We start from the raw sequence: 16,794 nt of genomic DNA on the forward strand, positions 1-16,794 counted from the left end.
TCGTCCACCAATCTTGACCCCACATTTCTCCTCATAGAGCCCAGCCTCCCAGATAATCTGTTCTGCATATAGGTTGAAAAGGTATGGAGATAGGATGAATCCCTGGCGTACGCCCTTCCCAATTTTGAACCATGCAGCGTTCCCTTGCTCTGTTCTGACGACTAAAATAGATCTACTAAGATCTAAATCAGGAGCTCAGATTTAATAAAGACCTCTGGTGCCTAGTGGTAAGAAGCTGCACTGCAATCCCTGCAGCTCGAGGCCAACAGCTGCTCTGTGGGAGAAGGATTTTCTCCCATGCAATTAACTGCCTCTGAACACCTGGCAGAAGGTCAGTTATGGGTTGGTTCTGACTCTTGGTACACAACAACAAGATCTAAACGCATTCCTTTGCATTCATAACTTATGTGTATCTCTGTACCTGCATATCTGTCACATGTATCTTAGCCTAGCAAAAGGACTCTGGAAAGGGAAAGTTTTATTGAAATGAAATTATAAGATAAAACATTACAAGAATGTATGAGCAGTTAGAGGAAGAGTGACCTTTTTCTGAATGAAAACTAATGGCTTCTATAAAGTCTGCTTCACTGCGGTAAGCAGAGAAGAATTTAATCCTTAGAACCTATGAATATGGTATCTTGTATGGCAAAAGAGACTTTGAAGGTATGATTTCCTTAAGGATTTTGAGCTGGAGAGTATGTAAAATGTGCTGGCATCTCAGATAGAACATAAAAGTCAGAATCTTTCACAGCTCTGGGCAGAGGGGATATGACTATGGGTGCAAAACTGCACTAACCTTGGCATTGAAGGCAGCAGGGAACCCGAATGCCATCAGTCAAGGCTGAGAATGTTTACGGAAGCTAACTGATTCATCATCCTCTCACAGAGAAGCTGGTAGGTTTGAACTGGTGACCATTTAGGTTTGTAGCTGGGTATGCAATCATGTCATGAACTCTCAAATGGGGGAAGCTTCTAGAAGCGAGAAAATGCATGAAGGTGGATTCCAGAGGCTCCAAACAGACACTGTGCACACCCTGATGTGAGCCCACTGAAATGCAATTCAGACTTCTGCTGACAGCACTGCAAAATAGTAAATCTGTGTTGGTTTAGGCAACTCAAAATTGCTGTTTTCTTTGAAGAATCTCTGTGGATTTTCTGATAGTAAAATTCAGAAATACTCTCCATCTGAATCTGCAAAAGTATATGATAAAGCGATAAATCGAAAAACAGGAGTTCATTTTCATCCCAAACAAACACTGGACTTCCTGAGGAGCGATATGGCTAATTCCAAGATCACAGAGGAGGTGAAGAGGAGCGTCGTGAAGCAGTATCTTGATTTCAAACTTCTCATGGAACATCTGGACCCTGATGAAGAGGAGGAAGAAGGGGAGGTGTCGGCCAGCACAAATGCTCGGAACAAAGCAATTACCTCGCTGCTTGGAGGAGGCAGCCCTAAAAACAATGCGGCCGCAGAAACGGAGGATGATGAGAGTGATGGGGAGGATAGAGGAGGAGGCGCTTCCGGGGTGAGGCGGAGGAGGAGTCAGCATATTTCGCAGCGTATTACGTAAAACTATTTTTATGTGCTTATACCTGTCAGTCTATAAATGTACACCAAGTCATGTAATGCTTAATGAGAGACAACGTTTTGTAGATAGATTCTCTAATTAACATTTATACATCTTTTTGTAGAAAGTTTAACATAAAAGACAATAAAAAAAAAAGAAAAAACAAAAAAAAAATTGCTGTTTTCATGAACAACCTGTGATATGCAGATGACACACCCTTACCTGAAGAAAAGTGAAGAAGCACTTATTGAAGAAGATCAAAGACTACAGCCTCTGGTAGGAATTACATGTCAACACCAGGAAAATAAAGATCCTCACAACTGGACCAATAAGCAGCATTGTGATAGAAAAGACTAGGTGTCAAGGACTTTGCTTTCTTTGAATCCCTAACCAAGCCAAAGGTGGGTGACTCTAATCCAAGGCCCCTCAGGCCTGGTTTTAATTGTTTTTGGTGAAACATTCTTCTAGGTTGTATAGCACTGGCCTGTCCACTTGTTGTACAGAGAGAAAACTCACAGTTGCTGTGAAGCTGAACACTGTGACATTGACATGTCAAATGCAAGAATGGTTACCCATGGTGGACAGTGTTTGGTGGAGCTCCCCAATTAAAACAAGTTTGGAAGCAGGAGTGGCATCCACTTCCAAAATAGCTTGCCTCTGGAAACCCTATGAAACTGAAGGATGAAAGTTATACCAGTGTCCAGGTCTTTTTGTTCATAGCCTACAACTCGACAGCACTTAACAACAACAACCAAAACCCATGAAAGCAACAGCCAAGAAATCAAATGCCATTTTATACAAATTGTCAAATCTGCTTTCAAGGACTTGTTTACAGCGCTAAAGAGCAAGGATGTCACTTTAAAGACTCAAGTGTGCCGGAAAACCATGGTATTTTTTCAAATGCTTAATATGTATGTGAAAGGTGGACTATCAACAAGGAAGACAGAAGAATAGCTGATGTGTTGAATTTTGGTGAAGTGTCCTGGACACACCCATTACAAATCTGTCTTGGAGGAGGTGTGACCAAAGGGCTCCTTAGAGGTTAGAATGATGGGGCTTTGTCATAAATGCTGTCAGCATGTTGTCACAATGGGCCAGTCCCTGGATAAAGATACCATTCCTGGAAAGGTTGGCTAATGTACAGGAAGACCCTCAACAAGACAGATTGACACAGTGACTGCAACAATGACGGAGACACCACACAGTGAGAATACTGCAGGACAGGACAAGGTTTTCAGCTCTTGTACTTGGGATCCCTATGAGCAAGAGTGAACTTGACCGTACCTAACAATAGAAACAACAAGATCCGGCCCCTAACAACAACAACAACAAAAGTGTCATTAGCTCCAGAGTATTAGCAATCAAATGCATTCACCTCTCTTATCCCTTCACATTTTAATGCTCCAAGAATTCTTAGCATGTTTGCGGTAGCCCATACATTAAAACATTTCAAATACTTTGGTTTATGGATGAAGGCTTATTATATCACAGTAGTATCAGAATCCTGACTACTTTGTATATTTACTATAAACAGCATGCAAGTCACCGAAGTTGTCAAATGTGGCTTTAGAAACCATGAATTTCTCAATTTGTCCCTGACACTTTTCCATCAATCACATTCAAATGTTAAGTCCTTGAAGAGGGATGTCATGCTTGGGAGGGTGGAGGGACAGCGCAGGAGAGGAAGACCCTCGATGAGATGGATCAATTCAGTGACTGGGGTTATGGGAGTAGGTGAGTCAGAGACGGTGAGGTTGGCACAGGATAGAGCAGGGCTTAGGGCTCTTGTACGTGGGGGTTGAGTTGCCAGTGATTCAATGGCACATAAAAACAATAACAAGAGATAAAAAGCACAAAAATAGTAGTTAAACACTTCCATTAATTGTGCATTCGCTTACACTGCTATTCATCCACCTCTTTGTATGTATGTGTGGGGTGTGTGCATGTGTGTTTTATTTGGAAGTTCTAGCTTGGAGAACTCAGAGATGAAAAAATTTATTTCTATAATTAATGACACAATTTCTCAAAACTTGGGTTTGTTGGGTTTCTTTTATACCTGTTAGTCACACCTTGGTAGTCAAATGTATTTGGTACACATCATCATTTAACCAAACCCCGGAAAGAAGGCATTGAGCTGACTTAGCCAAATGCTGAAGAACAAACCATGGAAACATATATAAGAAGCAGCACGAGTGGTTATTGTTGGCTGGGACCTCTTTCTTCAGCTACATGTATGTACAATCTACATCTTTATTCCAGGAGTTTCTCTGGCTTCCTTTGTGGAATCCCACAGAGCCTGAAGGCGAGTAAATACTTTTGGGTGACGGAGTAAATTTAAACACGTAAACGACTGTGGAGACTAGACTCCTGAGGTCCCTGACTGCTGCTGTATACTCACAGGTGGTCCCAGGGCGCCTTGAGGTCCCATGCTTCCTGTGACCCCGGGGGCTCCAGGAGCTCCAGGAATGCCCTATTAGAAAGGCAGGACAAGGTGCAGAGGTGAGGACATGCAGCTTCTCATGGGTGATGACTTGCTCCACTTTGTAGCAGGAGCTACAACCCCACGTGGCGAAGGCTTCTCGCGGCCCCCCACCCCCCACTGGAATGGACTTCAAGTCTCAAGAGTCATTCCCCCACCCCCAAAAAAAACCAACAAAAAAAGAGTCATTCCCATTTCCAACTCCCGAAAGAGAAGGGAAGACTTCACTTTGTTAAATTAAAAAAAGTGATATGAGCAAAGATTTACAAAGAAAATTGGGTTTCCCAAGCACTCATGCATATTTTGCTTGATAACGTCACTTACACCACCCACAATATAGTCACACTCTTCCTCCTTCCTTTCTACAAATCTCACTTCCATTAATCCTTCTGTCCCATCTCTTCTTGCCTTTAGGGCCTTATTCTTGGGGGAAATGCTGCTCTGTTGACTTTTTTTTTAAAAAAAATTTCTTTTTTATTGATTTTCATATAGTAATATCTTTACAGACGGTTGGTTATTCTCGGGTGTGAGGGTCTCGCTGGTATTACTGGTCAGTTTATAGGGCCGTCTACTTTTTGGCAGTAAATTGAACCACAAGGCTGTTTTGTTCAAGGAGTGACCGAGGACTATAGTCTCAGAGGCCACACCTGTCTCTCTCGGATCAGCAAACTAAGCTTGGCCTTTTCTATGCGTCTGAGGTTTTGTTGCACATTCCCACATCTCCCTTCCCCGCTGTCTTATACATGATCTTCTCCTGAGATCTCTCACAGAGTTATCAGTGGCAGTCGCCAGGCACCACGGAGTCCTGATGGTCTCAGGGACGAGGAGTGTCATTTGTGTGGCTCCTTCCCTTTGGATGATTCATTTCAGTACATCTGTGTATTTCATATCAATACTTGCACCTCAGATGGTTGCTTGAAAGCTTTTAGGACCCTAATTGCTGCTCACCAAAATAAGATGTAGAACACTGCTTTTGTGGATTGTGGTAAAGCTATTACTTTCACACAGGTTTTAGAACATTGATTGGCTGTGGTTCTTTCAAATGCAAGTCTTAACTTTTATCTGATAAAAACCTCAAATCAGCAAGGGTGATCCTATAGCCAAATGGCTCAGAGATCAAATACTCAAGCCAGAGGGTGTACTATTTTTGCAAACTGTTTTAGGAAGAGCTCTGTATCAGGGATGAGTTGTTTGGTTAAGGCAAATATGGCAGCCAATGTGAAGATCTGATAAAGTCTGCCAAAAGAGATGGAGTCTCTGAAAACATCATCCTTCCCAGTTATTTCTGAGGCTACTTACAATTGGCCCTGGTGGTCCAGGTGGGCCTGACGCTCCGTCCTTTCCAGTAAAGCCCTGGGGAAACAAAACAGGCAGTGTTAACCACACATCGCTCACAGGCCTCCCAGAATAAGCTCATCTGACCCCTTTTCATATGCAGGGACAAGCCCGGCCACTTGCTCTGGACTCCCCAGGAATCAGTGCTTTCAAGCTCTTCACGGGGATTGTTTTTGGCAAGATCTTATGTCTCTTGGCTCCATTTAATTGTCCACAGCAAGAAGTGTGGGTGTAAGAAATGTCACTTATGAGCTTGAACGAGAAGTCCATTCAACGCAATGTTTTGGTTAGAGTGAGTCTAACAAGTGAGAAGTGGCAGTTCTTGGTTGGTAAGACAAGAAGGATTTGTATCTTTCACAACAACTCTTAGAAGGACTCACTATCGCACGTGCTCGCATTACACGTTAGGAGTATCCTGCGGTCATCAACTCCACAACTCTTCAGAAGCAGCCTGGACGGGCTGACAAGTGGACCTGACCGCTGGGCAGGTTTGCTGAGCGAGTGTCATTATGGGTTCACAAATGAACTCAAGTTTGCTTTCTGTTCTGTGCTGGAAGAGTCTAGGGAGAAAGCAAACTATGTTCTTTATAAAAATATCTTCTTAACTTACTAAATGTGTGTACGTGTTATTTTACATGAGTGCTGAGGAAATACAACAGCTGCAAAGACTTATACTTAAATGGTTCAAATGTTTTAATTGTGGATGCTGGTTTTTCCAATGCAGTTAAAAACATGAGAGAGAATATTCAATTAGAATTTTATAACTGGTTCTTTTTTCCCCAAGATATTACCTCCTACTATGTCAGGAAGTGGACTTTATCCCTTTGGATCTGTCTCCCCTTAAATCAGTCCCCTGGATCAATCCATCTCACATCAACCCTAACTGACCTCTCCTGGCTTCCTGACTGCTCTTCTTTCAACATTCACTCTCCTTTCCTCGCCAATTGCCTTCTCCACGTGTCTTGCTTCGGAAAAGTCACTTTCTTAAGCTCCCTATCCCATTTCACTTCCTCCCCCCCGCCTCCAAGTCTCAAATAAATGGAAGAGAGGCAAGATGAAGATGGTCAAAAGGAACTGGAGTGTGAGTTGGGAGAGACACTGAAGAGACGGTGTAGTAAGTGTTTAACGACAGCGTATGGTCTGGATGCCCTTGAAATAAAAGAAAGTCAAACCCAGGATGGGGGGCGTTCTGGTGGCCTAGTGGCAAGAAGCTGCACTGCAATCCCAGAGGTGTGCGGTTCAAGTCCACCAAACTTTCTGCTGCAGAAGGAGGGACAATCTCTTCCTGTACCAGTCAGATCTGATTTGACAGTACACACACACACACACACACACACACACACACACACACACACATACACACACACACGAAATGATAAAAGAAAATAAAAAATTTAAAAAAACCCAGGATGGAGCAGGCAATGCTAGAGCTCACTGACAGTCGTCACCGTCCTCTTCAGCCGAGGCACATTGTGAGCAACGTTTCCTACCTGCTTCATCACTCTATTGGAGCCACATGGCTGAGTTCTGGCCAGTGAACTTCCGGTTTAGCTTTATAAGAATCTCCCACAGGGAGTCTCTATTTCCTTCTCCTCTTCTCTGGGAACTTTAGAGCCATGTGTTGAAGACAATGTCTTAGAGGAAAGGACCCTGAGTTCTCAGTGATGTGAAGCAGAGTGACATCTCACCTACCCCACTCCTCCACCTTCACTTGTCAACAGCACTGGATTGTAAGCAAGCAACAAGCTTCCCATGCATCTTACACCACTGAGATTTTACGGTTGTTTGTATACAAATATAGGAGTCCTGATAACATACTGTGTGATGTCCCAGGACAACAGCCTAAAGTCTGCAGTTCAAATCCACCAACCACTCAGAGGGGATGGCCAGTTTCCTCCCATAAACATTTATAGCCTCAAAAACCTCACAGAGGGTCACCATGAGTCAGAATCAACTCAGTGACTGTGGGTTTAGTTTGATGTACAAATACACGCTGTTGCTGGGTGCTGTCAAGTCAGTTCTGATTCTTAGCAACCACAGGAAGGAACAGAACTGCCCTATAGTTTATGAGGCTGTGATCCTTACAGCAAGTTGTCAAGTCTGTTCACCTTTGATGCTACTGGCAGGTTTGAACCACAGACCTTTTCCTTCGCAAGTATGGAACCATTATCATGTAAGTAGAGTGCGTAACCATTGTACCTCCAGGTCTCCTTAAAAATATATACATATACTGGGGTGGGGAGAAAAGTGCAACAATGAATGAATGGAATTCCAAAATCTCTGTAGATGTTCATTGAAATTAATAATAAAAAAAATTTTAAAAAATATATATACATATACAGTCGAGACATCAAAAGACTTATTGTGCTGGGAAACTCTGCTGTCACAGACCTCTCCAGAGTGCGAAAGAGCAACAGTGCCAATTTAAAGAGCAAAGTGTGTCTGATCCAAGCCACGGTATTTCAATTGCTTATGACGCGTCAGGAAGTTGGACAATGGTTCAGGATGACAGAAGAAGAACTGATGCGACTTGTGGTGTTGGTTAAGAATACGGGACATTCCATGAGACGCCAAAAGAACAAACAAATCCTGGAGGAAGTACAACCAGGGTCCTCCTTAGATGCAAGAATTGTGGAAACCCATGTCATGTAGTTTAGACCCGATGTGAAGTGGGACTAGTTCTGGGGAGATGGCACCATGCCAGGAAAGGTGGAGGGTCAGAGAAAAAGATGACCTCAACAAAAGGGACTGACACAGTGACGGTCACAAAAGGCTTGAGCATATCAGACATGATGAAGGTGGTGCTGAGTTCACAGGGTCACTATGAGTAGTAGACAACGCAAGAGTTCATAACAATAACAAAAACAACAACAACACAGCCAAAGCCAACAATCACTGCCACCAAGCTGGTTCCAACCCTTAACAATCCTCCATCTATGGTCTCTGAGACCATAGATCTTTCTGGAAAGACACTGTCCACCTTTCTCCTGTGATCCACCCTTCTGCAAGCAGCTCGATACATCATCAGGCTTATATACATATATGGTTGTTGTGTGCTGTTGAATTGGAACAGACTCATGGCTGATGCTCCAGTCAGTTTTCAGAGGCCGTAAATCACATGGGAGGAGATTGTTTATCTTTCTCCCAAAGAGCAGCTGGTGGATTTGAACCACACGCCTTCCAGATGGCAGTGCAGCTTCTTACTAGTACCCTGATACCCAAGAAGGCCTACTGGAACACTGGTTACACTCTCAGCTGTTAACTGAAGGGTTGGCAATCCAAATTGTCTACAAGAAAAGCCTGAACAGTCTGCTCTGTAAAGATTATAGCCTCCAAACCCTCTGGGGCAGGTCCACTCTGTCCCATGGGGTCACGATGAGAACTGCTTGCCATGGGTCTGGTTGGATGGGTTTTATCCTACTGAACAGCTGTTTCTTTACAATCACGCATGGTTCGTCACTTCAGTCAGCAACCCTGTTATATCTGAGAAAGTTGCAATGGCATGTTTGGTACACAGTAAGTACACACACACACACACACACACACACACACACAACACCATTTGTTGAATTTGTGAACCAAACAATGACATGAATACTGACACAGACCTCAAAACAATTATTTTAAATGTCTGGAATTTAAATAGAAACTATCTGGGAAGAAGGGAATTAAAGAATCAGAAAACATGAGGGAGGGATAGGGCTCTGGAGCCAATCCAGGTGAACTCCCTCAGATTACTGATGGAGATGCTTCCTTTTTTAAAACAGGAGGGAGAGGATTTTTTTTTTATTTACTTTTTAAATTGTTTTAGATCTAGAAATGTCTATGTGATGGATTGGCTGTGACTGCAATAGTAGGTCTGAGTGTGGAGGAGACAGTGAGGAAGGCCCTGGACAGGGTACGATTTCCATCTGTTGTTCATATGTTTCCTGTGGACTGTAGTTGGCTTGATGACAGCCAACAATAACATTTCCCTCCTAGATTAAATTCTTAGAATAGAACTATGAACTCTGGCATATACTCAATCACTTAAGAAAACTTTTGAGAAGACGACTTTTGCTTCCTGCTTCACAACTCTCCCAGCATTGCTTGGAAGCAAAGGTGTCAGTTGGAGCCTACACAAAGCCCAACAGCTGCTGGGAAATCTCCCCCCAAGGTGGAACCCATCTGGAAGAATTTCTAAAGTAACCACAGAAGGCTCTTTCCACAGAGTGATGGAAGGAAGCCATAGCATATTTTCCTAAACTGTAGAATGAGGTACTGTTCCCAGGAAGATCAACAGTAAAGGATATACTTAATCCTTTTCTCTAACCTCTAGGAAAACCCTACCTTCTTCATGCTCTTGACTACGGTGGCCCTATGAGGACAATCTTGGGAGCAGTCATGCTTTCTCTAGACTTCTAGACTTCTAGACACTACAGATATATTACCTGGAAGGTAAAACGATAACATTGACACTGTTGGAGATGAATTTAACTTTATTTAACAGTAATTTAGCTTATCTAGGAGTTAATCTAGTGTGATATGATTAAGAGAGGAGATTGGGTAAGTTGTCAGTATAGTCCTACCTACGAGATACCCTAGGTCTACGCATCAGATGAAATGAAGACAGCAACACAGACAGACACTAGTTCACCCGGGCTCATCACAGCCCTTTTCACAGCAGTTAGTTACAGAAAACACTGAAATGTCCATTAAGAGACAAAGAGATAAGCGAAACATGGTACATGTATACAGTAGAAAATTATGTAGTAACTAAAGAGCAATAAAGTTCTGATGCATACCACAACGTGGTGGGAAATTGAGTGAAAGGAAAGCTCCATGAAACATCTCTGACAAGGACAGGTTCATGGTCAAGTCCCAGCACTGGGTTTCACTGTACCATTTTTTAAAAGTTGTACATTGTAAAAGTGTTTCAATTTTACATTGACTTTAGTGAAAGTTTACAAAGAGATTGATTTTCATTCATTCATACATGCACATTTTCCTACCTCTCCTCCTCCATTCACTTTGTAATACTTGTCCTGTTTCAGACTGCTAAGTGTCATTCATTTAATGTCTAATTGTCCATTCCTTTCAGATTGCCTTCCTTTCCCCTTTTCCACTGCAGTGTTCATTACCTATTCATTCTTTTCCTGCTACGCCACCGCATTGTAGCCATCTTATTGTTATAATAGTGGTTATATGCAGTATTTGTCCTTTTGTGACTGAGATAGTTCACCCAGCATAATGTTTTCCAGACTTATCCATGTTGTGTAGTGTTTTCTGAGTTCATTGCTTTTTCAATGCTGCATAATATTCCATAGTGTTGATGTACCACACTTTCTCTTTTGCTATTGTGACTAAAACAATCACTGTAGAAGGCAGTCAGTCTGGAGTTTTCTTAGAAAGGTGAAAACAGAAATACCATTTGACTCAGCCATTCCCCCTATTGTGAATATAATCCAAAGGACCCAGTGTAATCTTCATTAAAGTCCGGTGAATGGACTATAATTATTGATAGTGAAAAACAAATTTACATTTCTCAGAGCATTTCTGTATCTATAAAAGTTTCATTTCCTCGAAGGAACTAAGATGAGAAGATGTGTTTCTGGATTAAGTAGCATCAAAAAGATCAGAAATTTTTAATTATGTAATAAAGAATGAATACAGGAATGAAGAGAACACTAGACAGTAAGCACAATACAGGAATTCACTGAAAACTACAAATATAGTTTTAAAAATGCATTAAATGGGCCACCCACACATACTGATACTTTATAGTGGTTTCATGTATTTTCCATTTTTTTATATTTCCACCTCAAAATATTAATATACAGCCTCAGCCCACATTTAAAATACTTCTTGCTATAAAAGAGTTGAAAGGACTTAGAGTTTGTTTGTAGAAACATTTGCCTGTGAGCAACTTACTCAGTTATCGTTGGCAGTGATTTATCAGTATAAGAAAATATAACCTATAATTTGCTTTCTTTCCCCTTTTAATTATCTTTTAAAATTGGATAACACACGATCATTCATAAGCATTGTGTTTCATTCATATATACTGTGTTTTATATGAACACATGCATATGGACTGTGCCTCACACAGTTTACTATTGATCAATGCCTTTTGTCCCCATCTCATCCAGTCCCCTTTGCACCCTGACTAGTCCTTCCTCCTCCGCGTCTGTCCTCTGACCACTGCTGTCCTACTGACTTCCCTCTCCCTCTGGTTGTCCTCATCCTCCTCATCCACCACCCTCTCTCCACAGCTGTATAACTGGTTCTAGTGTATTCCTGTTTCTATTTGCTAATGGCAACAGCCACGCTGTCTTAGGTTGCTTTAAAAATTATCAATATTCATATGAGTATGAAATGTAACTATTGCTGAAATTTGAAAAATGCATTTTATCAATATTTGATTAATCATCTTTTAATTTCCACCCTACCCTGTTCTCTTCAAGACTTTACAGCAAATACATAGGTCCCTTTGCAGCTGGCCGGGGTAGGGCTTCAGTCTGTTGCTCACAGGGTCGCTATGAATCACAGTCAATTTGAAGTCACCTAAAACCAACAACATCTCTATCTATATAGAAAGACATTTAAGTCTCCAGTGGTTTTTTGTACACTTCAAATAAGTTTGTCATTGCTAGACATACGGCATCTAATGGATGAGACCAGCCTGCCCACAAATCGTGCTGTGAGCAAAAACTAATCCAGAAGCTAAACTGTTTGTGTTTAGGTAGCTATCACAAATAGCACACAGAAGCCACAACACAATTCTGCTTTTCATCGTCCATGCCTTCTGTAAAGCCTCCAGTGCTATGGCAGGACACTAACCTGAAGCTTCTGGACCACGGTCAATTGTTAAAAGCCTTCTAGTAATGCCCCATTAGGAAGTTACAGTGGGATTTTTGGAAGAAGCTGGCGTCGGATGAATTTGACGAAATGAGCCAAGTCAAACTGTGTGGGCTAATGAGATGGTTGAAGAGATTCCCGACGCACAAGTTCAAACCCTGTGGCCTGGCTCTGGCCTGCTGCAACCAATAGCCAATACCAGCCTGGCTTTCTACCAGAAGAAATAGAGCTGCTGCTTGGAGAAAAGGATTAAGACCAACCACCAGTCTAAGAGGCCAAAGAGGCAGAAAGTCACAGACTCTGCGAACCCCGGCCAGGCTAAAAGACCCAAGAGCAAGCTATACGTCTGATACTCTGGTGGCCTAGTGGTGAGGAACTTCAGTGTTCAAGCCAGTGACAGGGAGTTCAAATCCATCAGCTGCCCTGGGGGAGAAGGATGAGCTATCTCCTCCCGTGCTATTTACTGCCTCTAAAACCCACTGGAGGGTCAGCTGGGAGTTACTTCCAACTCAACAGTACATAATCACACCACCACCACCACAATATGGGGTCTAAACTGTTGGATCACACTGCAGAACTTCCAGGAACGCACTCACACGCATTTATTAATATATCCACCCTAAGCAAGGTTTCGCAGGAGAAAGATGAGTAATCCCCTCCTCTACAATTACTGCCTCTGAACACCCACTGGAGAGTCAGCTGTGGTTTGGTTCCAACTTGATGGTACACAACAACCACCAAATGATGTTTAGGGAGCTCTGGTGGACTAATCGGTAGGGAGTTTCCCTGCTAACCCAAAGGCTTTCTCTCTCTGGGGGTCCAATCTACCAGTGGTTCCTCAGGAGGAAGATGAAAAATCTCTCCCCCCAACAATGTCAGCCTCGGAAACACACTGGAGAGTCAGCTACAAGCAGGCACCAATGAAACGACAATGAGCTGTGGGCAAAATGAAGTTGAGGTGTGTATATGTGTATGCACGTCCTTAGAAAAGGACATCGTGCCTGGACAGTTGGAAGGTCCGAGACAAAGAGGAAGCCCTTCAACAAGATGGACTAATGGAGTCACTGTAACAATGAACTCCAACAAACCAGAGAGAATGCGGAGGGGGCAGGGCAGGGCAGGGCTCGGTTATGTTGTTCACAGGGTCACCATGAGTCATAGTGACACAACAGCGCCTAACAAATATCTCTATCTCTACCTCTATCTCTATCTATCTCTATACCTAAATCTATATCATCTATATCAACTATCTCTATCTCTGTCTCTGTCTATATCTGTGTCTATGTCTCTCTATCTCTCTATCTATCTATCTATTATCTATCTATCTATCTATCTATCTATCTATCTACAATCTGTATACATGTACACACACATACAGAATCATACACATATTTTCCCCTATATATATTTATATGCATGTGTTATTGTTGTTGGTTACTGTTGAGTCAAGCACAACTCATAGTGACTCTATGAACAAAAAACCTAATGTCTTTCCATAACTGTCATCATTTCACCAAGTTCATTGAGTTTCCACAGGCATTTGGTTTAAGAAGTGGATGCCACTCCTGCTTCCAATATATGTATGCAGAGACTTCAATTCACCTGCTTTGGCCATGCTGTCAGGAGAGGCCAGATCTTGGCAAAAGGCATTATGCTGGGAAAGGCAGAGAGGGTCAATGAAAGAAAGGAAGGCGCTCAATGAGAGGACTGACACGGTGACTCAAACAATGAGCCTGAGTATGATGGTGGCTGAGAAACGCACACGAAAGGGGAAGGGGTCGTAGAGGGACTGAGTCGGAGTCAACTCCACGGTACCCAAGAACAACCATAATAAGGAGCTCTGGCAGCACAACGTGCTACATATTTTGGTGCTAAATGTAAGCATTATAGTGAGAATCTGCTAACTGCTCCAAGGAAGAAGGGTCATCTTCTAAAAAAATCTACAGCCTTGGGGCCTCGATGCCTGCTGTGAGTGGGAACTGGCTCTGGGACGGTGGGTTTGGGAGTTTATTTCTCTGCATTCAGTCCGTACGCATTACATATATCCCTGCTTTCATCATGTGCAGTTGAATGAGGCTGACTCATAGCTAAGCTTCCAGAAGGTTGTCAGGGGCTGTAAGTCACAGGAGAGGACTTTGTCCATCTTCCTTACATGGGACAGCAGGTAGATTTGAACCATTTATCCTTCAGTTGCCAGTACAACTCCCTATTCACTAGGCCACTGTGTAATAAACATGCACGTGTGTATTTTCAGTAATCTGTAATAGGTGTGCTATGATCTTTTCAATCATTAGCTATGTGTCTGAGGGCTGGACAGTGAATAAGGATGACTGAAGAAGAATAGATGTCTTCGAGTTGTGGTGTTGGAGACAAGTACTCAATATCCCATAGATCGACAAAAGAACAAACAGATAGGTCTTAGAAAAGATGCAGCCAGAGCGCTTCTTAGAGCAAGGATGGTCTCACATTTATTTTAGCATGTTGTTAGGAGAGGCTATTCTTTGGAGAGGGACGTCATGCTTGGACAGGTGGCAGGCCAGTGAAAGAGAGGAAGACGTTCAATGAGATAGACACACTGATTGCAGCAATGGACTCAAGTATGTCAGAGATGATGATAATAGCACAGGATAAGATAGGGTTCTGATCTGCTATTCATAGGATGGCTATGAGCTGTATTCGACAGCACTTAACAATAATCAATGCATGTGTATTTTCAGTAGCCTAACTTGAGCTCTGGTGGGGCAGTCCACAGGCAAGTGCATTGTTAATCCATAGGCAGTACCTTTCAGGTGATTCAACCCACTAGGTGCTTTGGGAGAAAGATGGGTCGTTTCCTCCAGTGGGATTTAACAGCCTCAGAAAGCCCAGCAGGAGTTCAGCTAGGAGTCAGTTCTGACTGGACAACAACAAGGTTTGCTTTTTTTGAAAAAGTTATAAATGAATCAAAACAAAAGACATCTGCAATATTCTAGTTAAGAGATTACTTTTACATATAAAGTCTTACTAGAACCTATTCTCTACGGATTCTAAAGCCTAGCTGATCATCAGAATAATGAAACTTTTAAAACTGAAAGTTCTTATACCTAAGCCCGTGCATATGTAATCCTCTAAGGTTGAGACTCGGCAATCTGTATGTTAACAAAACAAAGTAAAACAGGCACTGGATCACGCATAAGCTTTGGGATAACAGCTAGTTTACAAACACAGGGATGCATGGGCTGGTTCTGGAGGGTGGCATCAGAGTGAGGATGAAAAGCAGATGTTATTATTTGTTCCATGTGTGCAGCCCAATGGAAGGGTCTTGAAAGCCAGTAACATCACCAAGCTAAAGTCTCTCTAATTGTTCTCTTCTCCTATGATACACTGTCCAAGTCAATGTATAAAGTGATCAAAGAATAATGGTTTTATGGATAGAACGTCAGTTTCCACTTCAATAAGAAAGTAGCCCCAAATGGGTTCCTGCCATCATCCCCAAAGGCTGACAAAATAGCTTAATGATAGTATGATGTTCATTAAACATCTTTTCTAGTGGAAAACATTCTCATGTTAACAAAACTCTATACTAATCTTTATCAACATCATTTTGTGGGCAGAAATGGTGAGTTTTGGAGCTGCGAGAGAACAGATTGAAATTCCGCCCCAACACATACCAAATCTATGGTGGCACTGGTTGAGTGACTCCATAATGTCATATCTTTTGTCTGTAAAATGGGGAAACAGTGACTGGCATTTCTGAGAATGCTGAGAATTCAGGAACCTGCACATACTCCACTGTCTACAGCACCGCTGGCTGCTGTTTTAATGAAAAGAATCTGTCAAAGCCCAACTGTATACATCACCATCACTGCGGCTGACTGAAAATGCTCTCCTGGAAGCTTACACACTTATCTGGACCCACAAAGGGGAGAATGAAATAATTCTCTCCACTGGCTTTGTGATGGCCCTCTACATTTCCTATCCTAATGTAGGGGAAAGACACTCACGGGAGTCATTACATATATCTCAGTATTTAACAAAATAGTCTTAAGATAAATCCCTCATCACTGCTTGACATTTAGGGTAGCAATGAAATCCAGATCGTTGACTCAATTTCCATGGCCAGGGTGCATTTTAAGTCCAACTCGTTTCTTATGAAATGAAATGAGATATTCATTACAAGTACAGCTTTTGTCTCTATTCCACCCACCGAATAAGGAAGCAGTCTCCAGGGTTCTATCATGACGGAATCCAAAGAATTTGCAAAAGACTTTCTTTTTCTTTAGATTTCATTGTATTTTTTGAAAATCTCCTAAGGCATCTCAATGTGTTAAATGCAGGCATTATAAGATAAATATTCTACTGTTTATGAATCATTGGGTTAAAATAGTGAATGTTTTGCTTTGAACTGTGCTTCTCCCACAGATATGTGTCAACTTGACTAGACCATGATTCTCAGTGAAATATAATGATCCTATGTGCTGGAAATCCTAACCACTATGATATTACTGAAGTAGAATTAGAGGCAGTTACGTAGTGATGACGTTATTCTCATGATGTGATAAGCCAATCAGTTGAAAGGGGGTTATGGAAGGAAGC

At 42.2% G+C, this 16,794-nt stretch overlaps 1 protein-coding gene across 1 annotated transcript in view; it reads right to left on the reverse strand.

Annotated features, from left to right (window-relative positions):
- The window catches only part of COL14A1 (collagen, type XIV, alpha 1), a 226,996-nt gene that overhangs the window by 41,870 nt on the left and 168,332 nt on the right, over positions 1 to 16,794 (reverse strand). The window contains exons 40-41 of the mRNA XM_006879473.1: positions 5,347 to 5,400; positions 3,967 to 4,038 (exon numbers count right to left, since the gene is read on the reverse strand). Coding sequence (XP_006879535.1) covers positions 3,967 to 4,038; positions 5,347 to 5,400 — 126 coding nt within the window. The remainder of the gene's footprint in view (positions 1 to 3,966; positions 4,039 to 5,346; positions 5,401 to 16,794) is intronic.

Source organism: Elephantulus edwardii, unplaced genomic scaffold, assembly GCF_000299155.1.
Source record: "Elephantulus edwardii isolate Elephantulus edwardi_28Jun2011 unplaced genomic scaffold, EleEdw1.0 scaffold00003, whole genome shotgun sequence".
Lineage (NCBI taxonomy): Eukaryota > Metazoa > Chordata > Mammalia > Macroscelidea > Macroscelididae > Elephantulus > Elephantulus edwardii.